The 23285-nt window shown below is 43.1% G+C and overlaps 1 protein-coding gene across 1 annotated transcript in view; it reads right to left on the reverse strand.

Moving 5' to 3' along the window:
- Window positions 1-7358: 7358 nt before the first annotated feature.
- The window catches only part of LOC137314905 (peroxidasin homolog), a 573760-nt gene continuing 557833 nt past the window's right edge, over window positions 7359-23285 (reverse strand). The window contains exons 22-23 of the mRNA XM_067979924.1: window positions 13902-14015; window positions 7359-7676 (exon numbers count right to left, since the gene is read on the reverse strand). Of these exons, the coding sequence (XP_067836025.1) occupies window positions 7563-7676; window positions 13902-14015 (228 nt within the window). The 3' untranslated portion in view covers window positions 7359-7562. The remainder of the gene's footprint in view (window positions 7677-13901; window positions 14016-23285) is intronic.

Genomic DNA, 23285 nt, shown 5'->3' on the forward strand with positions numbered 1-23285 from the left:
GGTTCCCCTGGGGAATGCAGCCAGAGCCAAGACCATAGCACCATAGGTGGCTCAGCTGTACGGGGTGGGTGGGGAGGAGGAGAAAGGTCAGGAGAGCAATAGTGTTACGGAATTCTATAGTTAGGGGAGCAGACAGGCGTTTCTGCGGCCGCAGACATGATTCCAGGATGATATGTTGCCTCCCTGGTGCCAGGGTCAAGGATGTCACTGAGCAACTGCAGAACGTTCTGGAGGGGGAGGGTGAACAACCAGAGGTCGTGGTCCATATCAGTACCAACGACATAGGTATAAAGAGGGATGAGGTCCTGCAGGAATATTTTAAGGAGTTAGGAAAGAGATTAAGAAGCTGGACCTCAAAGGTAGTAATCTCCGGATTACTCCCGGTGCCACGCGCTGGTGAGAATAGAAAAAGGAAATTAGGAAAACAAAGAGAGGGCATGAAAAAATACTGGCAAGTAAAATTAAGGAAAACCCAAAAGTGTTTTATAAATACATAAAGAGCAAGAGGATAACGAAAGAAAGTGTGGGGCCTATTAGAGACCAAAAAGGTAACCTGTGTGTGGAGGCAGAAGATGTGGGTATGGTTCTTAATGAATACTTTGCATTTGTCTCCACAAAAGAGGGGGATGATGCAGACATTGTAGTTGAGGAGGAGTGTGAAATATTGGATGGGATAAACATAGTGAGAGAGGAAGTATTAAGGCATTTAGCATCTTTAAAAAGTAGATAAATCGCTAGGCCCGGATGAAATGTGTTCCAGGCTGATAAGAGAAGCAAGGGAGGAAATAACAGAGGCTCTGACCATCATTTTCCGATCCTTCCTGGCTACAGGCGTGGTGCTGGAGGATTGAAGGACTACTAACATTGTACCGTTGTTTAAAAAGGGAGAAAGAGATAGATCGAGTAATTCTTAGCCATTCAGTCTAACCTCGGTGGTGGACAAATTATTGGAATCAATTCTGAGGGACAGCATAAATCATCATTTGGAAAGGCATGGGTTAATCCAGGACAGTCAGCATGGATTTGTTAAGGGAAGGTCATGTCTAACTAACTTGATTGAATTTTTTGAGGAGGTAACAAGGACGGTTGCTGAGGGTAATGCATTTGATGTAGTCCACATGGATTTTATCAAGGCTTTCGATAAGGTTCCACATGGCAGACTGATCAAAAAAGTAAAAGCCCATGGGATCCAAGGGAAAGTGGCTAGCTGGATCCAAAATTGGTTCAGTGGCAGGAAGCAAAGGGTAATGGTCGACAGGTGTTTGTGACTGGAAGGCTGTTTCCAGTGGGGTTCTGCAAGGCACAGTACTAGGTCCCTTGCTTTTTGTCACTTATGTTAATGATTTGGACTTGAATGTGGGGGGCTTGATCAAGAAGTTTGCAGATGATACAAAAATTGGCCGTGTGGTTGATAGTGAGGTGGAAAGCTGTAGACTGCAGGAAGATATCAATGGACTGGTCAGGTGGGCAGTAAAGTGGCAAATAGAATTCAGTCCAGAGAAGTGTGAGGTAATGCACTTAGGGAGGGCAAACAAGGCAAGGGGATACACAATAAATGGTAGGTTACTGAGAGGTGTAGAGGAAGTGAGGGACCTTGGAGTGCATGTCCACAGATCCCTGAAGGTAGCAGGACAGGTAGATAAGGTGGTTAAAAAGGCATACGGGATACTTTCCTTTATTAGCCGAGGCGTAGAATATAAGAGCAAGGAGGTTATACTAGAACTATATAAAACATTGATTAGGCCACAGCTTGATTACTGCATACAGTTCTGGTCACCACATTACAGGAAAGATGTGTTAGAACTAGAGAGAGTACAGAAGAGATTTACGAGGATATTGCCAGGGTTGGAGAATTTTAGCTACGAGAAAAGATTGGATAGGCTGGGGTTGTTTTCATTGGAACAAAAGAGGCTGAGGGGAGATTTAATTGAGGTATATAAAATTATGACGGGACTAGACAGAGTGGATCGGGAAACGTATTTCCCTTAGCAGAGGAGTCAGTGACCAGGGGACATAGATTTAAAGTAATTGGTAGAAGGATTAGCGGGGAGCTGAGGAGAAATTATTTCACCCAGAGGGTGGTGGGGGTCTGGAACTCACTCCCTGAAAGGGTGGTAGAGGCCGAAACCCTCAACTCATTTAAAAAGTAGTTGGATGTGCATTTGAAGTGCCGTAACCTACAAGACTACGGACCAAGTGCTGGAAAGTGGGATTAAGTTGGATAGCTCTTTTTCGGCCAGCAGAGACACGATGGGCCAAATGGCTTCCTTCTCTGCGGTAACTTTCTATGATTCTATGATTCTAGTGTGACATGCGCCGGACGCCATCTTGATAAAGGGTTTAGCGCATGAGCAAATAACGGACGCCGGAAGCATGTAAAGTAGGGAGAAAATGCGTACAATCAGTGTGCAATGAGACACCATTTTGGGACTTAACGCTCAACTCAACGCACAGTCTTAACTATGACCATCTGAACATGTTTTAGAGTGCCTGGAGACCCCCAACCAGTGCTATTTAAAGGGACCCTGCAGGATTTACAGGCTTGTTGCTGGATTATTGCTTCTGGCTGTTGATGCATTTATACCTGTTTTTGGCAGTCTCCTATACTTGAATACTAGGACTACGGGGCATAGCCTAATATTTAGAGCCAGGACGTGCAGGGGTGAAGTTAGGAAACGCTTCTACATGCAAAGGGTGGGAGAAGTTTGGAACTCTCTCCTGCAAACAGCAGTTGATGCTAGCTCACTTGTGAATGTTAAAATTGAGATTGATAGATTTCTGTGAACCAAGGGTACTAAGGGATATGGGGCTAAGACGGGTAAATGGAGTTAGATCACAGGTCAACAATGATCTCATTAAATGGTGGAACACGCTGCAGGGGCTAAATATCACTGCCACTTGCTGCCTCCTGTTATATGCCACCTTCTCCTGAAAAAAAGTGGGACGTGTGTCTGGATGATGTACCTGCCATGGTTGAATAGCTGCCAGTTTGTGTGGCCCGTGAATTGCGGGTATGCGTCTTGCAACAGTGGTAATGTGTAAGGGTGAGAGGAGGCATATCATTGGCAGAGTTGCGTACTGATGGAAAGAGTTTGTTGCTATGTGGGTGATGGGGGGTATAGTGTATGGAGCAGTGGCTGCGGCTAGTGGTGCAGTTAGTAGGAGATGCCACTTGACAGTTGACCTCACTAACCTTGACCACTTGTGTCAAAGCATTGAACTTCTTGTTGCACTGCCTCCACGTTTGTGGTGGTATGCACCTGGCATTTACTGCGTCTCCTGTTGCCTCCCACTGCCTTTTGGGAATATGTCTGGAGGACCTCTTCCTCTGCCCCCACTGCAGATATAGGATGTCCCTCCTTCTGTCCACCTCTTGCACCAAGGTCTCTAGAGCATCATCAGAGAACCTTGGTGCACTCACTCTTGCAGGCCTGGTACAAACTCAAATCGGCAGAATGGTGAGATCTGACATGCAGATTGGAGGATGTGGGATTTAATAGTGTGCAACCTTTATTCAATGTTTTAACATAACTCATCAGTTTGTAAACATAGGGACGGGACCTACATCTGTGTTTTACGTGTGTGATGTCTGATCTCCATTCAGACTCTGTGCAAACATCAGACTATTATTTTTAGCAAATAACAGGTAACGGCTACCCATAAGTGATTTTGGCAGGCTGTCAGAGAAACAGCCTACCTTTAAGAGATTGGGGCTTCCTCTGCTGGTGAAAAGTGCAAATATTCTTGAATCCTCATGGCAACGCTGATTTGGAATGTTGCTTTCAGGTGAATATCGAGGCTGGACGAATGTCTCATCCTGCCTGCAAAGGAAGCACCTGCGCAGGTTAATCGCGGATCACGATACCCGCGCCCGTTTTTAAGTTCTATCCAATTTAACTCCCATAGAAACTTGCTCCAGTTAATCCCAATTACATATTTTGGTGCATGCCAATCAACAGAGCAAATAGTGTGACTGAAAACCTGTGTCTCTAGTGGTGCAATCCTGCCTTAAAACTTCCAGGAGTATAGTGGAGGGGCCAGAAATTGGGCCAGGACCAGGCTTATCCAGGTCCACCTCAGCTTCAATTTCTGGGGGCGGAGTTGGGGGGGGATTCTCCATCTGTCCAAAATATGTGTTCTGACGAAAGGTCTTTGACCTGAAACGTTAACTCTGTTTCTCTCACCACAGATGCTACCTGATTTGCTGAGCTTCTCCAGCATTCCCTGTTTTTATTTCAGATTTCCAGCATCTTTGCTTTTGATTTTGTCCAAAATATGACCCGTGACATTAAAGGAGATAGGGTTAGGTTGGGGGAATTCCCAAGCTGGAATTTGCCTCGTCTTCACTCTGAGTTTTGCTGAGCAGCTGGTATGCTGGACTCAACCAGGAATGCCAGCCATTGGACTGGTGTAAATGTGGTTCAAATGGGAGTCCAGGCCTAAGTCCCGGCATCAAGCCCCATCGAAAATGACAGGCTGTTGGGTATGATCAGATCTCTTATAAAGATGGAGCTGCTCTTTAAAACTTCCTTGGCCAATAGTGCCGCTTTACCTGTCCCCCAATTCCCCCCCTTCTGTCGAGTGCCCGAGTGGTGCCACCGGCAGTTTTCAAAGATGGTGACTGCCCCCCTGAATCCAACTGCTTTTGCATCATCAGGAGTGGAGGTCAGCAACAGATGTCCCCAGCAGTTATGCCAGCAGAGCATTCCTGTGGATTTTCAGGGCCAGATTGTTAAATTAAGCAGTGAAAATAATAGACTATAAGTCAGAGCTAAATCACCAGCTAAAAATTTATCCCCACTTTTCTTTCGAAGTTCCTCATTGTTGCCATCTATGACTCCATTTTGTCTTTCAATCGGAATAGTAAAATGTCTTCATGGCAGATTTGTCTGTAGGTTCAACCAATGCTGCTTTGCATCTGCTGACAGGAGGTGCATTTCTGTTCCCATCACTTCTCCTTTTTGAAGTGATATACTTCTTGTGTAATGTTCCACCTAGTAGATCCAACCTAACCAGAAAAGGAAAATCTCACTCTCTGAAGGCATGTCAGCTAAAATATCAGTTGAAACCATAAGTTTTCAGCCCTTTGAATTTGGACTTGTAATGCACTGCTCGATTGCAAAACCTACCTGGCTACTTAAATTAATATTTTGGCTTGGCTTTTCCTGTCTGCGGTGGAGTTTTGGAAGGGTGGTACTTCTGCCTGCCTTTCTGTGTCTGCCCCAGCAGAAGTGCCCTGAAGATTTGAACGAGGCCTCCCACTGAAAGGGCCGACTGGCGGGAGAGGAGAACTCTATCAGGCCCTATCCCTCCATTTGGGTATTTATCGCTACTTCCTGAGGCCTACCGCCACCTTCCTTCATGATGGACCAGGGAAGCAGTGGGAAGTGTGGCGGAGAGCAGGAAACTCTGGTGGGACCCAAGTCCCTGCCGCCATTTACATATGATGGGTGGAAGGAATGGGAAACGGCAGACCCGGCCAAGGGTAGATGGGGGGGGGGGGGGGGGGGAGCAAGAAATATTGTTCAGGCAGCGAGGGAGCAGTAGGCCTTACAACCCAAATATGCCAACATTCCCCACTGCGATCCCACCTGATTCCCCCCTTTATATGTAATGAATGTGTAATATATTTCTTTGTTTGCAAAGGTAACATGGGTCTCTGTATATTGCATCACATCCCACTTGTAAATTTTTGATTACCAATACACATTCAAAATCAGCAGGTGTCAATCTATGACAGCTGATATAAATTGACGTCCATTCTCCCGCCTCAAAAATCTCAAACTTCAGCTAATATTTTGCTTATATGCTTCATAACTTATTGAGATAACAATATTCACCTTTACTTATAACAGTAATGTGCTATGCTCAAAAATCAGTGGCTCTAAAGCGGCTGCTCGTTTTAAAAAAATTCCCAAAGACTACAGTTGCTTCACATTAAAATCGTTTAATAGTCTGCATTTTGCTGACACTACAGACAAAATGTAATCACTGAAATGTACTCAGACCAAATATAATTTTCAGAGACATCATCAGTGTCGTAGTACCATTGTACTTTTATAAAAAGTTGTGTAAAACCTACAGTACGTTTTGTTGTGCACTACAACAGTAGCTGGTATGCAGAGGGATTTTACATTACATAAAAAGGAAAATGTAGATGAATGTTGAAGCAGAAAACTTTCTGTATTCAGTACTGTTGATATATATGAATAATATTGGCATTAATTTAAAAAAATCAATACCTCATTTGCAAATATGAACAGTATGTACTCTAAGGGGTGACATCAATGCCTGATAAGGCTTTTTCAGGTTAGATTTTTTTTGGTTGTGTGCATTAAAAGTTATAAATAAAACTACTATTTAAAATACAATCACTTATGAATATATAAAGATGAATACAATCTTCAACATATTTCACCTACAATGAATGCACAAAAAGAATTAAATCTGGTGTATAAATGGCTGATACCAAATATCAACGAATACTGAATTTCTTAAAGCACCAAATACAAGGTCGCTGGTACCAATCTGCCCATAAACTTGGAACTTTGCTTGAAGAACAATTGATATTATTTTTAAAAAAGAACTGTACTATTTTATAGCTGTAAATTTCACTTGTGTGCAGCACCATAGGTCACATAAAGCATGTTTAGTGCTTATGAAATAGGTGTATTAATGTATTTTAGTGACATATTAAATATTCACTGTACAAATGTTTAAAATTATAATGTAAAGATTTTGATATTTCATTACATTAATAACAGGCTTTATAACTGAGCACCTCAAATGTTACATCAAATCAGTGTTATATTTGGTACTATGGTTGAATTGTTACAAAACTTTATATAAAATTAGAAAATAAAAATATAATCCAACAATAATTAATTTCCGAGGCATAATGTTCAGCACCATATTTGTGCACAATACATCCCTGGCTTTGTGCAGTTGTGAGGTACATTTGGTAGAATGAAGACAATGGATCTTTACACAATCACCATCATGGCTTTTGAAGCTTCCTCATAAACAATAATCTGACCGCACAGTTGGAAAATACCAAATGGTTAGTCTTTGGACAGTGTATGTGAAGACAACATTCACTTCTCAGTGAACTTTACCTAAATATCTATCACTGCTTCAAATAATAAATTAATATAAAATGCAAATCATAACTGTGGTATCTATGTAATGAGTTTTTAAATGATATACATAAGATATCATGACACAATGATAAATAGTGATGCTTTTCAACCAAATCACTACATTCTTGTAGTGTGAGCAGTTTAATATTAGAACTGCAAGTAGTTTAGTTCTTTAATTCATTACTGAGGGCCACCTTGGTACTTTGTTTAAACTGACTCGTTCCTCTCAAATGAGACATTGCTTAAAGTGAGATAAGGGACTAGTGCAGAGTGCCAGCAGTGGCCAAAATGTGACCAGAAAGTTCTTTTTTGTTCCTGTCTTTGTTTGTTATCCAGACATCAGTAGACGATGCAAGAGGTTGAGAAACTTATTGTTCTTTTTTCCAAAGTACAGTTTTCTTTTTCCCGGAATTGCACAGATGATCATTTTCTGGTTTCTGACTTCATGCAGGCAGGACAACATCTCCCTTTCTTTTTGGCAGATTTGGAGCACTTGAGTATGGGGCATTTCTCCACATAGCATGTCAACTGACCATTCTAGAAAAAAAGATTCATCAGAATAAGCATTAAGACTTTCCTACAGTTGAATTGATTGCCAACACATATTGCACATTCCTGTGGGAAAACTGCATTTCAGTCACACACTTTAATTGTCAATTCTCATTCTTCAAACAAGGTTCACAATGGGAATTTATTCATGGTTACTTTTTAACCTTATTTCTACCTCAAGTGTACATTGAGCCTGAATTATTAATTAGCCAGATTAATCCTTCATTGACTAATTTTAAAGGGACTATGTTTCCCTGTCTCTGGTGATTATATGAGTGTGCTAGCTATCTAGAATAAATTACTCTATTACCATATGTAAGGAGTCTTACAACACCAGGTTATAGTCCAACAGCTTTATTGGAATCACAAGCTTTCGGAGATTTCCTCCTTCGTCAGGTGAGTGTAGGATTCCGTAAATGCACTGCATATATAGTCAGAGAACAATGCCTGGTGATTACAGATAATCTTTCCAACTGCCTGTTATCACACCTCGGCATAGATATAATCAAAGCAATCAAGGGAGTGGATGGTGTTCAGACAGAGAAACATTACATCCCAGACTACTGAATACACAAGCGGTCATAACACAAAGACAGAGAGAGAGAGAGAGAGACACACACACAGAGAATGACCAGTTGTATTAAAAACAGGTAACTTTTTTTTGGCTGGTGGGGTTACATGTAGCGTGACATGAACCCAAGATCCCGGTTGAGGCCATCCTCATGGGTGCGGAACTTGGCTATCAATTTCTGCTCGACGATTTTGCGTTGTCGTGTGTTTCGAAGGTCGCATTGGAGAATGCTTACCCGAAGATCGGAGGTTGAATGTCCTTAACTGCGGAAGTGTTCCCCGACTGGGAGGGAACCCTCCTGTCTGGCGATTGTTGTGCGGTGTCCGTTCATCCGTTGTCGCAGTGTCTGCATGGTCTCGCCGATGTACCATGCTCCGGGGCATCCTTTCCTGCAACGTATGAGGTAGACAACGTTGGCCGAGTCACAGGAATATGAACCATGTGCCTGGTGGGTGGTGTCCTCTCGTGTGATGGTGGTATCTGTGTCGATGATCTGGCATGTCTTGCAGAGGTTGCCGTTGCAGGATTGTGTGGTGTCGTGGACGCTGTTCTCCTGAAAGCTGGATAATTTGCTGCGAACGATGGTCTGTTTGAGGTTAGGTGGCTGTTTGAAGGCGAGTAGTGGAGGCGTGGGGATGGCCTTAGCGAGGTGTTCGTCGTCATCGATGACATGTTGAAGGCTGCGGAGAATATGGCGTAGTTTCTCCGCTCCAGGGAAGTACTGGACGACGAAGGGTACTCTGTTGGTTGTCTTCTGAGGAGGTCTATGCGATTTTTCGCTGTGGCCTGTCTGAACTGTCGATCGACGAGTCGAACATCATATCCCGTTCTTACGAATGTTGTGCATTTACGGAATCCTACACTCACCTGACGAAGGAGGAAAGCTCCGAAAGCTTGTGATTCCAATAAAGCTGTTGGACCATAACCTGGTGTTGTAAGACTCCTTACATTTGTCCACCCCAGTCCATCACCGGCATCTCCACATCATCTCTATTACCATAGTTAGATCATGAGTTCGCGGGGATGGGGGGGGGGGTTGGGAAGGGAGTGATTTTTAATTGGTGGCTGCCTATTTCTTGCCTGAAAAATTGGCAGCCAGCAGTTGAAAATTGGGGATGGTGGGGGCTGTGGTTCAGCTCACCTGCCTCTTTTGCATGCCCAAGGCACGTGTGATGCAATTTTCAGGCGGGCCTGTAAACGGATGAACAGCTGTTCAAATATGCAAATTGGGATCTTACGCCATTGTAAGACCCTCAAATGCACTTGTGAAGTACAAACAGGCAGCGCATGAGCCGCCCATTTGTAGCAGGTGGTAAGCGGTCTAATCAGCAGGTCATAAAAGGAACATTGGTGGCCGCTCCACAAAAAGGCCTTGAACTGCTGGCCAGCTCAGTGTGGGAGCTGGATGACTTCCCATCCTTCCACGCTGGTGAACTGCAGTGCAGTGCCCACAGCTCCCCGCTGACATTCAAATCAGGCCCATGCCTGAAAATGGCTAAATACAGTGGTTAATGTTATTTTTCGAGGTGATATTCCACCAAAGTTACAGCAGTCAATTGGAAGAATCCTATGGAATTTCAGGGCAACAGTGTTTGTATGTAGATGAACATCCGTAGATACGGGAGTGGTGCCAGAGGACTAGAGAATTGCAAATGTTACATCCTTGTTCAAAAATGGGTGTAAAGATAAACCAGTCAGTTTAACCTCAGTGGTGGGGAAACTTTTAGGAACGATAATCCGGGACAGAATTAACAATCACTTGGACGAGTGTGGCTTGATTAGGGAAAGCCAGCACGGATTTGTTAAAGGCAAATCGTGTCTACTTAACCTGATAAGAGTTTTTTGATGAGGTAACAGAGAGAGTAGATGAGAGCAATGCTGTGTATATGGACTTTCAAAAGGTGTTTGATCAAGAGCCGCATGGTAGGCTTATCATCAAGATTGTAGCCCATGGAATAAAGGAGGCAGTAGCAACATGGATACAGAATTGGCTAAGTAACAGGAAACAGAGAGTAGTGGTGAATGGTTGGTTGTTTTTCGGACTGGAGGGAGGCGTACAGCGGTGTTCCTCGGGGTTCGGTGCTGGGACCACTACTTTTCTTGATATATATAATGACTTGGACTTGGGTGTACAGGGCACAATTTCAAAATTTGCAGATGACACAAAACTTGGACGAGTAGTATACAGTGAGGAGGATAGTGATAGACTTCAAGAGGATATAGACAGGCTGGTGGCTTGGGTGGACACCAGTTGAAATTTAACGCAGAAAAAATGTGGTGATACATTTTGGTAGGAAGAACAAGGAGAGGCAATATAAACTAGAGGGCACAACTCTAAAAGGAGTACAGGAACAGAGATCTGTGGGTATATGTGCACAAATCGTTAAAGGTGGCAGGGCAGATTGAGAAAGTGGTTAAAAAAGCATAAGGGGTCCTGGGCTTTATAAATAGAGGCATAGAGTACAAAAGTATGAAGTCATGATGAAACTTTATAAAACACTGGTTCAGCCACAACTGGAGTATTGTGTTCAGTTCTGGGCACCGCACTTTAGGAAAGATGCGAAGGCCTTGGAGAGGGTGCAGAAGAGATTTACTAGAATGATTCCAGGGATGAGGGACTTTAGTTGCGATGATAGACTGGAGAAGCTGGGGTTGTTCTCCTTGGAACAGAGACGGTTGCAAGGAGATTTGATAGAGGTGTTCAAAATCACGAAGGGTCTAGACAGAGTAGATAGAGAGAAACTGTTCCCATTGGCAGAAGGGTCAAGAACCAGAGGTCATAGATTTAAGGTGATTGGCAAAAGAACCAAAGGTGACATGAGGAAAAACTTTTTTACACAGCGAGTGGTTAGGATCTGGAATGCACTGCCCGAGGGGGTGGTGGAGGCAGATTCAATCATGGCCTTCAAAAGGGAACTGGGTAAGTACTTGAAAGGAAAGAATTTGCAGGGCTGTGGGGATAGGGCGGGGGAGTGGGACTAGCTGGATTGCTCTTGCATCGAGCCAGCGCGGACTCAATGGGCCGAATGGCCTCTTTCCGTGCTGTAAAAACAACCCGATAATCGGAGTCTGCAGCATGGACAGGACTATCAATTATAGAAATGGAAACAGAACTGAAAGCTGATCTGATTAAGTCAGTTTCCCACCGGGCAAATTAGGTTAAAATAACACCCTCGCTCCCCAAAACTGACCCAACACAAACTGGTCCCCAATTAAAATCTGGACGTTGGAGTCTCCAAATCTCTCATTGATGATCATGTATAGAATGGACATTTCAATGAAAAGTTCTATGATTTACTGGTTAGGCGAGTAATGGTTCGTAGTGGGCAATGGCAAGGATGATTCATGGAGCAAAAAGTAAAATGCTGCAGCTGCTGGAAATCTGAAATAAAAACAGAAAATTCTGCAAACACACAAGTCAGTCAGCATGTGTGGAGAGAAGAAACAAGTTAATGTTTCAGGTGTTTTGAAGAAGGGTCTCTTACTAAAATAACCCTGAAACAGTTGTTGGATTCCTTGGATTTTAATAACTGATCAATCAATTCAAAGATGAGCTGTCAGTCATACCTAAACTTTGTTTATATTTGAATTATATAGCTTGGTTCCTCTCTTATTTGATTTGGGCTGGAGACCTGGGGCCCGAAATTCCGGGATCCCTACTCCGCCGCCAGAAGTTTAGTGGAAGGGGACTCCCAGCTGCCTGCTGGAGAGAATGTTGGACCCATCCCAATTTTACTGCTCCAATGGGGGAAAGACAGAGGCCCTTAGCAGGCCAAAGATGAATCCAAGGCGAGAGCATTCAAGAAGTAAAAGGAAACCCCACAATGGAAGGCTCTTAGGAAGCATGGCTTCCACTCGGCGTAATGAGGGCACGCTGGGCGGGACTCCCAGGTTAGCTTGGGAATGTTAGTGGGGCAGAAACTGGGTGGATATGGGTTCTGCCCTAAAGTCCTCACTCCTGCAGGTGATCTGCCAGAGTTGTGCCCTCTCCCACCCGAGGAACATTGGCCCTATCAAATTTAACTTGAGTAGGTCTTTAAACTATTTAAACTATTTTATTTTGATGACTGGATTTAAAGGGGCAGCCACCAAGCCAAAGACAAAAATGCTTTCACAGATAGGTCAAATAAGAGATAATCGGGGTCAATTTTAACCTACCTCACCCAGCGGGAAACTAACCAGATTGAGTGCACCTTTGGTTTTTACACCCCAGCCGGTTTTAGGCTTTCTACCTGATCCAGTGGGTTTCCCGCCGACAAGTTCGGTTAAAATTATCCCCAATGAATGTCAACTTCCACGAGGCTATAAACTCTTCTACAGATATTTCAAAAGAGAATGGCCCAGATATCAAATAATCTTCTGACAATTAATTTCTGAATACTAGCAGCACCAACAAGGAAAACCCTCTTGGACAGATGGCTCTTACTAAAATCCAGGTGATTCAGGAGAGTTTTATTAGTTGGCTATTTTACAGCACAGAAACAGGCCATTCAGCCCAATGTGTCCATGCTGGTGTTTATGCTCCACACGAGCCTCCTCCTACCTTACTTCATCTAACTCTATCAACATATCCTTCCATTCCTTTCTCCCTCATGTACATATCTAGCTTCCCCTTAAATGCATCTATGCTATTCATCTCAATCACACCATGTGGTAGCAAGTTCTACAAAAGAAAAAGAATTCTATGCTTACAGCTATCCAAAGCCAATTTTTAAATTTTCACACCAATACTGTTCAGCTAAAAGTCACATACATAAAAAAAAAAATTTACAAATTTCCAATGCAGGCTGTGCAGGATTTTCTGCCCATCAATTTTAACGGAAGGAAAACCCTACAAGGCCCTCTCACTTTCCACCCAAGTTCCAGATGTCCGTTCTCGATGAGCAAAGCTCAGTGCCAAGAAATCTTTCCTACGATGTAAACATTTTCTGTTTCACACATATCACACCAGGCATCCATTGTGTACACAAGTTTGATATTTCTCCTACCAACGTTTTGTTATCTTACATTTTCCACATTAAGTTCCAACTGTCATTCTTAAGCTCATCAATGTAATTGCTCCCTATCCATTTGAATGCTGTGGATTCCTCTACATGGCCACATAAATTAGTGTCATCCTCAAATGTAATATTATTAGAGGTATTGAGCTATAAGCAGAGAGCCTAAGGCTAAGTCACCAAAAAATCCAGTAGGGAATTCAGGAGAAACTTCTTTACTCAGAGTGTGGTTGGAATGTAGAACTTGCAACCACATGGTGTGATTGAGATGAATAGCATAGATGCATTTAAGGGGAAGCTAGATAAGTACATGAGGGAGAAAGGAATAGAAGGATATGTTGATAGGGTTAGATGAAGTAAGGTGGGAGGAGGCTCATGTGGAGCATAAACACCAGCATGGACACATTGGGCCGAATGGCCTGTTTCTGTGCTGTAAATACTATGCAATGCAAAAGACAGACATTGTGAAAATATACAGCCTAGATTTTCTGATCAGCATTATTTTAACTCTGGCGTTCTGAATGGGTTAATGCCAGTGGTAAAATAATGCTGGTCGGAAAATCTAGGCTTACTAATCTGTGAATTGATAATACTTTAAATGTTCTGCATTGGGCAATTGAAAATGACCTGTACTCTTACACATACCTTACAGTGACAGGTAGTGCAGTCTTCCTTTTTCCAGTGATCATTTTCATTCAGATGATTTCCCTTTTCATCGGTGCAACCATTCTGTTTCAGGCGTGACTCTAGTTGGTTGATCTTTAAGGAAAGTTGTGATACATAAACATTATATAGGCTAACTGGACGTCATTAAAATCTCACTGGTCATCATATACATCAGAGCTGTTCTCAGGAATTTTTAATGTTATAAGAACTCTTAAGTCTTATAATCCTGTCACACATCAGCCTGTGACTGCATCAGTTTTTTTTTAAGAAACAGCAGCATTGCTGCAAGGATATAATTTCTTAACGACTGTGGAGGTGATTAGTTCCAATAGTTTTTCAGTTTTTATTTCAAATTAAAAAAGCACTCTGTATGTTCAGTTTTTTTTGTCTATTGCTGCCTGTGAAATCTGCCCGGCAAAACAAATAGGAACATTTCGCAAAACGGGGACCCTCGGCACATTATAGATAAACTTTGTCTTGACACAGTTCTGTAATATTGAGTGCAAGAATATGGTTTAAATCAAGCATAAAAAATAACTTACAGAAACCCAAGAGGCCATTGAAAGAATGCTGAGGCACGAGAATAATGAAAAAGGGTGTCCTAAACTAGTATAAACATACTAAGACCTGATAACGGTAAAAGGCTACATTACACTAAGAATTAAACAATCCCTGGTGGTTTTCGGAGAGTCAGTACAGTAGGATGGTTTACAAACAAGAGGTGCTTACGTACAGAACAACGCAGCCAAATAGCATAAAGATAGGGCACGCTCCCTCCCAAAAGCTAGAGCTCTCAAGAGGGAATGGTCGTAAGTCCATGGCCACAGGCAGTCCACGGAGGTCAGGTCTGATCTACCTGGATATGCGGTCAGGTCAGGTTGTATTGATTGCTTGTCATTAATGTACTCTGTAGGCAGGTGTATTATAACTATAATAAATGTTAAAGGTAATGTTGAAGACAGCTGTAGTGCAACTCTGTTGTATGTCAGTCTGTTAAACTTGCCATTTGATAACCACTTGGGCTAGAATCAAGCAGAAGTTATTGTTGATGGATTAACAACCTATAGTTGCGACAATAACAGGAGAAAATCTGCCAACATAGAGCAAAATTTTCATTGAATTACTTTTCCAATAGCGTCAACTTCTCTCCCCACATCCTGCACCTGGCCATCGGATATTCATACACCTTTAGCAATGTTTATTGACCCACCATCTGGAACTTGAAATCATGGCCCTGATATTTACGGGGAGGGGGGAGGGAGGAGGGAGGCAGAAAGCCGGGGATATGGCGGTACTGTCGTATATAACGGCAGAACATCATTATAATTTTGTAATTCCGTTTCCCACCCAGCAAGCTGGCCAGCTGCCAGGTGGAAAAACCAGTGGCCATTGGTCCCCTGCAATCAGGAGAGGAGCAGGCTGTAGATCAAGGCTTCGAGTCAGCCATGATCACGGGAGGGGGGGTTGGGGAAGACTGCAGATCGGGGCTTGGGGGGGGTCACAGATCGTGGCAGGGCTAGAGAGAGGTTGCGATCAGCAGAACGGAGGCCGAAGACTCCCTTGAGGGGTTGGGGGGAGCAGTCCTGCTTCTCCTGGCCTACGAGGGGTGCTGAAAATAGCTTTGCGACATTTCATATTTCATTAAATAAGTAAATATTGGGAGGGAATATTAAAAACTCAACCCAATGCTATCATAGGTTGTAATATATGCATGTTAACAAGTTAGTATCAGATGGGTTCTTGCGTTAATTGTGACACTAATTAATGGAAGGCTAATGACATTATGAAGTAGACTACACTAATTTAATTAACTGTCTAGTTTAAATTTTGAAGCTGACAGAAATTAAATACTGACTACCGTTATTAATTAGTACTAAAGGTACTATAGACATTCAAAATTGGGTGAAATTTGTTCACGTGAAGTCAAATATTCAGAGAATATTAAAGAATTCTCTTGCAGATAAACATTTTCAAGCACAGGCCTTTTGTGTCTCTTATTATGTAGGACACATGTTTTGATACCACATAATGCCACAAGTATTTTCTTAACCTATTATTTAGAAGTCTCTGTGCTACAAAGTTTCTTTTACATCCTTGTTTATGTGTTTCTACTTAGTGTTAAACCATATTGGACTCCTAGGCCTAGAAATTGGGTAATGCCGCACCCATTTTACAGGCGTGGAACAAGCGCCAATGTATCCAATATGGCAGGTGTCATGCATGCGCCAGAAGTACGTTGTTTGTCATATTGGTAAAGGCAGAAAAGGCGGCATCCAGGGCATTAATCACTTTGCACATGCAACTAGAGGGCCTAACTCCTGTTTGAGGTCTCCTTTGAAAAATTGGGCTGCCCTAAACGCAGCCAGTGACAGACTGGCTGATTTCAGGAAAACCTACATGTGACCTAACCAGCGGTCCTTGAAAGAACCGCTAGCAGCCGCCACCAAAAAGGTAAGTTTGTTTAAAAATACTTACCTGAATGTGGAGCCAGGAGGAGCAGGAGTGAGGTTCATGAGGTCCCAAGTGCGACATCAATGTTCCAGCGATTTGCAGCAAGAATATAATGTGATGTCAATGGTGAGCTAAAAGATCCAATTAACGTCATTGCCGCGATATCAGTCATTGCAGCAATTTCTGGCCTGCTGAACCAGACTGAGGGGTAAAAGAATCCAGTTCATCATTTGGTGTCAGAAGTGGGATCTCAACGGTCGATCACCGAGAGTTCGCGGAGTAAGAGGCGGATTGTCTCGGACACGGAGGAAGGAGAGGGCGCCCCGATGTGAGTAAATCTTTTTACTACTTCGGCTTTCCTAAATCTGTTAAGTCTGACGACGAATCGTCCAATCGCTAACACTCGTGTGGCGTCCTTACAAGATTCAGGTCAGTCTGGCGAATACACAGAAGTAGGTCAGTGATCAAATATCACTGAGGGTCAGTACATGTACTAAAGGAGTAACTTGTAAGTGGTAGGTCAGTGATCAAATATCACTGAGAGTCAGGGTTCGAGTCCCTGGTGATTGGGTATAAACAGGAACTTCGAATCCCTGGTGATTGGGTATAAACAGGAACTGATTGCTTGTGCTGATCATTCGGCCTTGCTCAGCATAGTGCCGCCATTGATTAACCCGCTCCATAGAGACACCCACACCAGACCCGATAAACTTATCAAGTCTCCTCCACTGATGAGACAATGCAGGCCTTACAGTAAAGAGCTGAGCATGCAAACAGATGGCCTAACTACTAGCTAACAGGCTACTAATTAACCCTCGATTAACCGCATTTCTACTTCTGCTACTTTGCCACGTAGGCATTTTACTATTTTACTGGAAACTGACCACGTAGGCATTCTCAGGCCCATAATATTTTCAATGGATATCTTGTACCAGCAAACACATGCCCTTGGTTTTTACCATCTGGCTGGGGGTATGCTTTAATTGATGGCACTCGCATGGCTATGCAAACGTCAACAGATAGAAGCTCCCCTTGCACGAATCGTAAGGGGTATTATTCTATCTATATGCAGATTGTGTGTGATCACCAGCACAAGGTTATAAAAATACCTGGGAGGTAGAGAGAGAGAAGCAGACACACAGGGGGTGAAATTGGTCTTAGACGGTAGCAGAAAACAGGCAATAGTGAATCGACAGACCGTTTTACACCCCACCCGATTTTCTTTTCCATTGACTCTCATGGACACTTGAATAAAATGGCCTTGAAATTCTGTAGGGGTTCTACTGGTCTCCCCCTGTAACTCTGGGGAGAGAGAGAGGAAGAGAATGCCCCATAGAATTCCAGGGCCAATAACTTTAAAAAAATGATCAAGCGGCGCAACAAGAGAAATGGCCGCAGCAGAGTGAGACGATCTGTCAGTGGTGCCTTACAAGAGACAATTATTTTCCTGCATTACTGTAATGGAATTACTTTGTTTTGTTTTGGCTATTGAAGCAATAAAGTAGTCAAAACTATTTTCTCAGCATATTCCTGCTACTACACAAGGGTGACTTATCCAAATTGGATTTAGTTCAAGTAAACTTAAGTATGTGGAAATTACAGAGGAAACCACAAATATTGAGAGTCTTTCCTTTGGAATTGCCTAATTACATGCTAACATAATTCTCAAACTGTTCAAACGTTGTGAGAAGAGACAGCTTCATATATAGCTCTAGTACCACAGGGGCACTTGTAGAAGAAGTATTATCTATTGAAAATATGGCCGGAGATCTGTAATGCCAGGCCTCTGATCCAACTGCACTTGCCGTGAACTTCCTGCCATTGATGCTGACAGTGCCCGTAATGCTGAGCCTCAGGGAAACACAGCAGTGAACAATAGGGAGTCTCCATCGCGTTTATGACATCTGAGGAAGTTGTGCCCTGATTTGCAAATGCAGCGCATGCAGGTCGTGGGCAAGGTGCCCCCATAAAATGGGCATATAGTGAAAAGTTAAAAGACTGGTAGGGTGTTGGGAGGCCTGACAGCAGACTTGGGAAGGTAACGCAAGTAATCGGAAGTAATCGGGGTTTGTGTTGCTGTTTAAAGAGGCAGTCACTGGTGATAGTTTGTCCTTCTATTTGTGCCACAAGCATATATGTTACAATGACTGAAGAGTTCATGAAGGTTGTCTTTTTCGTCATATTTGCTACGAATGAACATTTGTGAGGACATAACATTTAAGTTGGATAAGTGGAAACTAAAACTCCGAGGACTATTCTTGATCTACACTTGATTTTGTTTTAGTCCTTCAACGTTTATTGTACTGTGAATTACCTGCACATTTATTCTTTACTAATCAACTTGTGGCTATTATTACAAAGAAAATCCTGCTTGTCTAGGGAGTATGAAGTTCCGCTATATGTATCCAGTTAAATTTTAATGCTAGTTACACCAGTTGTCTGTTAACATTAAAAATGCATTTTATACAGTTTCGAGGTAGTCCAGACAGAAATTCTTAAAACATAATGGAACAGACTTACCAGAATTCATAGGCCATACTCACACAAGGCCTCACACCAATCAAATATCAGTATCAGCTGATTGAGCTGTCCTAACCAGTAACCCCCATCCCCTCCCCATTGCCACTACTCTTGCTGAAAGTTGACTCCCAACAGAGTTACACAAGATAACCTGGACAGGCTTCACATTTTAAGAACCACTAATCCACCTAATCCTGGATGTCTCTAATGGCAACTGTCTAAGATTGAGAACACAGCATGGGCCAGGGATGAAACCGAATGGCAAATGGAGATTATTAACACAAAGTGGATGTCAAAATGATCTCATAGTCATGGTATGTGTGAAAATTTCTTCGATGTACCCTTTACCCATTGCCTATGACAGCAGTTCCAAAGCTAACACAACCATAGTTATGACCAAACTGTACAGGCTCTGGTCAGATTGCAATTTGAGTATTGTGTTCAGTTCTGGTCGCTGAGAAATAAGGGAGATATTCAAATGCTGAAGGCAATGCAGAGAAGAGCTTCAAGGCTGATCCCTAGTATCAGGAGTCTGAGTTATGAGGGAGACTGAAGAGACTTGGGCTTTTCAACCAGAAAAGGAGGCATCTGAGATATGATCATATAAAGGTATATAAGATAGTAAATGGAATGGAAAAAGTTAATCCGAATACTACTTTAAATTAAACAGTGAGAGTAGGACAAGCGGTCACAAGTTCAAACCAGCAAAAGGTAACTTTAGGTGCTGAAATCAGGAATTCTTCATGCAGAGTGATGAACAGTTGGAATGGACTTCTGGGCAGAGTGGTGGAGGCAAGCCCTGGAATTTAAGAAACAAGCAGATGCAGAACTAGGAGAGGGTAGGATTGTTTTGGATGGATGAATTAAGATGAGCCAAATGGCCTTTCTCATCCATAAGTATCATGTGATCAAGCATGCTCAAATGTCAATTTGGTTCATTTGCTGCCAATTTTGCTGCTGAACCTGAAGGTTTAGGGCTTGATCAGAACCTAAACTGATATTCCAGTGCAGCAGTGAGCGAGTGTTGGTGATGCAGTCGTTCAGATGAGATGTCAAACCAAGGCTCCATCTGTCTGTTCTGGTGGCTCAGTCAAAATCAAAGATCCCATGGCACTACTTGAAAAAGAGAAGAGACTTCTCCAGGTGTCCTAGCTTCCCCTTCCTGAACCAACACCACCAAAAACAAATTAACTGGTTGCTCATCTCATTGAGGTTGTGGAATTGTGCTGCATTTACTGATATAAAAGTCGCTTTACTTCAAAGTAATTCATTGTGTATGTGAAGCACTTTGTGAATTTTCAGACCGACGTGATAAAGCACTGTGTAAATGGAAGTCTTGTAAATATAAAAGCAAATGGATAAATAAGTGTTGTTAAGGGCTACTCTTATGGTTTCATTTATAGCATGGAGAGACGTAGCTCAGATAATATTTCATTCCTGCTACATAAAAGCCTTTACAACATTTAACGATAATGACGGTAACCCAGATAGTTAAATTATGCTAATTACAACACAATGGGGTAAATTTTAACCCCGAGGAATGGGTGGGTTGGGGGTGGGCGGGCAGTGAAAATCCTCCAATTTCAGTGCGGGATCGCATCCAGGCTCTAACGCGCTGACTTCCAGGTTTGACCCAGACGCGTTTGGCTGCGCATGCACTTCTGAAACCCGGAAGGGTGGGATGAAATTTCAAGGGCCAATTGAAGAACTTAAAGTACTTAAAGATCATAGAATCATAGTAAGGTTACAGCATGGAAGGAGGCCATTTGGCCCAATGAGTCCGTACCGGCTCCATGCAAGAGCAATCCAGCTAGTCCCACTCCCCCACCCTATCCCCATAGCCCTGCAAATTTTTTCCTTTCAAGTACTTATCCAGTTCCCTTTTGAAGGCCATGATTGAATCTGCCTCCACCGCCCCGTCAGAAAGTGCATTCCAGATCCCAACCACTCGCTGCGTAAAAAAGTTTTCCCTCATGTCACCTTTGGTTCTTTTGCTAGTCATAGAATCATAGAAGTTTACAACATGGAAACAGGCCCTTCGGCCCAACATGTCCATGTCGCCCAGTTTATACCACTAAGCTAGTCCCAATTGCCTGCACTTGGCCCATATCCCTCTATACCCATCTTACCCATGTAACTGTCCAAATGCTTTTTAATAGACAAAATTTTACCCGCCTCTACTACTGCCTCTGGCAGCTCGTTCCAGACATTCACCACCCTTTGAGTGGAAAAATTGCCCCTCTGGACCCTTTTGGATCTCTCCCCTCTCACCTTAAATCTTTGCCCCCTCGTTATAGACTCCCCTATCTTTGGGAAAAGATTTTGACTATCTACCTTATCTATGCCCCTCATTATTTTATAGACTTCTATAAGATCACCCCTTAACCTCCTACTCTCCAGGGAAAAAAGTCTCAGTCTATCCAACCTCTCCCTATAAGTCAAACCATCAAGTCCCGGTAACATCCTAGTAAATCTTTTCTGCACTCTTTCTAGTTTAATAATATCCTTTCTATAATAGGGTGACCAGAACTGTACACAGTATTCCAAGTGTGGCCTTACTAATGTCTTGTACAACTTCAACAAGACATCCCAACTCCTGTATTCAATGTTCTGACCAATGAAACCAAGCATGCTGAATGCCTTCTTCACCACCCTATCCACCTGTGACTCCACTTTCAAGGAGCTATGAACCTGTACTCCTAGATCTCTTTGTTCTGTAACTCTCCCCAACGCCCTACCATTAACGGAGTAGGTCCTGGCCCGATTCGATCTACCAAAATGCATCACCTCACATTTATCTAAATTAAACTCCATCTGCCATTCATCGGCCCACTGGCCCAATTTATCAAGATCCCGTTGCAATCCTAGATAACCTTCTTCACTGTCCACAATGCCACCAATCTTGGTGTCATCTGCAAACTTACTAACCATGCCTCCTAAATTCTCATCCAAATCATTAATATAAATAACAAATAACAGCGGACCCAGCACCGATCCCTGAGGCACACCGCTGGTCACAGGCCTCCAATTTGAAAAACAACCCTCTACAACCACCCTCTGTCTTCTGTCGTCAAGCCAATTTTGTATCCAATTGGCTACCTCACCTTGGATCCCGTGAGATTTAACCTTATATAACAACCTACCATGCGGTACCTTGTCAAAGGCTTTGCTAAAGTCCATGTAGACCACGTCTACTGCACAGCCCTCATCTATCTTCTTGGTTACCCCTTCAAAAAACTCAATCAAATTCGTGAGACATGATTTTCCACTCACAAAACCATGCTGACTGTTCCTAATCAGTCCCTGCCTCTCCAAATGCCTGTAGATCCTGTCTCCCAGAATACCCTCTAACAACTTACCCACTACAGATGTCAGGCTCACCGGTCTGTAGTTCCCAGGCTTTTCCCTGCCGCCCTTCTTAAACAAAGGCACAACATTTGCTACCCTCCAATCTTCAGGCACCTCACCTGTAGCGGTGGATGATTCAAATATCTCTGCTAGGGGACCCGCAATTTCCTCCCTAACCTCCCATAACGTCCTGGGATACATTTCATCAGGTCCCGGAGATTTATCTACCTTGATGCGCATTAAGACTTCCAGCACCTCCCTCTCTGTAATATGTACACTCCTCAAGACATCACTATTTATTTCCCCAAGTTCCCTAACATCCATGCCTTTCTCAACCGTAAATACCGATGAGAAATATTCATTTAGGTTCTCACCCATCTCTTGTGGTTCCGCACATAGATGACCTTGTTGATCCTTAAGAGGTCCTACTCTCTCCCTAGTTACTCTTTTGCCCTTTATGTATTTGTAGAAGCTCTTTGGATTCTCCTTTGCCTTATCTGCCAAAGCAATCTCATGTCCCCTTTTTGCCCTCCTGATTTCTCTCTTAACTCTACTCCGGCAATCTCTATACTCTTCAAGGGATCCACTTGATCCCAGCTGCCTATGCATGTCATATGCCTCCTTCTTTTTGACTAGGGCCTTAATCCCCCGAGTCATCCAAGGTTCCCTACTTCTACCAGCCTTGCCCTTCACTTTATAAGGAATGTGCTTACCCTGAACCCTGGTTAACACACTTTTGAAAGCCTCCCACTTACCAGACGTCCCTTTGCCTGCCAACAGGCTCTCCCAATCAACTTCTGAAAGTTCCTGTCTAATACCATCAAAATTGGCCTTTCCCCAATTTAGAATTTTAACTTTTGGGCCAGACCTATCATTCTCCATAGCTATCTTAAAACTAATGGAATTATGATCACTGGTCCCAAAGTGATCCCTCACTAACACTTCTGTCACCTGCCCTTCCTTATTTCCCAAGAGGAGGTCAAGTTTTGCCCCCTCTCTAGTCGGGCCATCCACATACTGAATGAGAAATTCCTCCTGAATACA

Source organism: Heptranchias perlo, chromosome 3, assembly GCF_035084215.1.
Source record: "Heptranchias perlo isolate sHepPer1 chromosome 3, sHepPer1.hap1, whole genome shotgun sequence".
NCBI lineage: Eukaryota > Metazoa > Chordata > Chondrichthyes > Hexanchiformes > Hexanchidae > Heptranchias > Heptranchias perlo.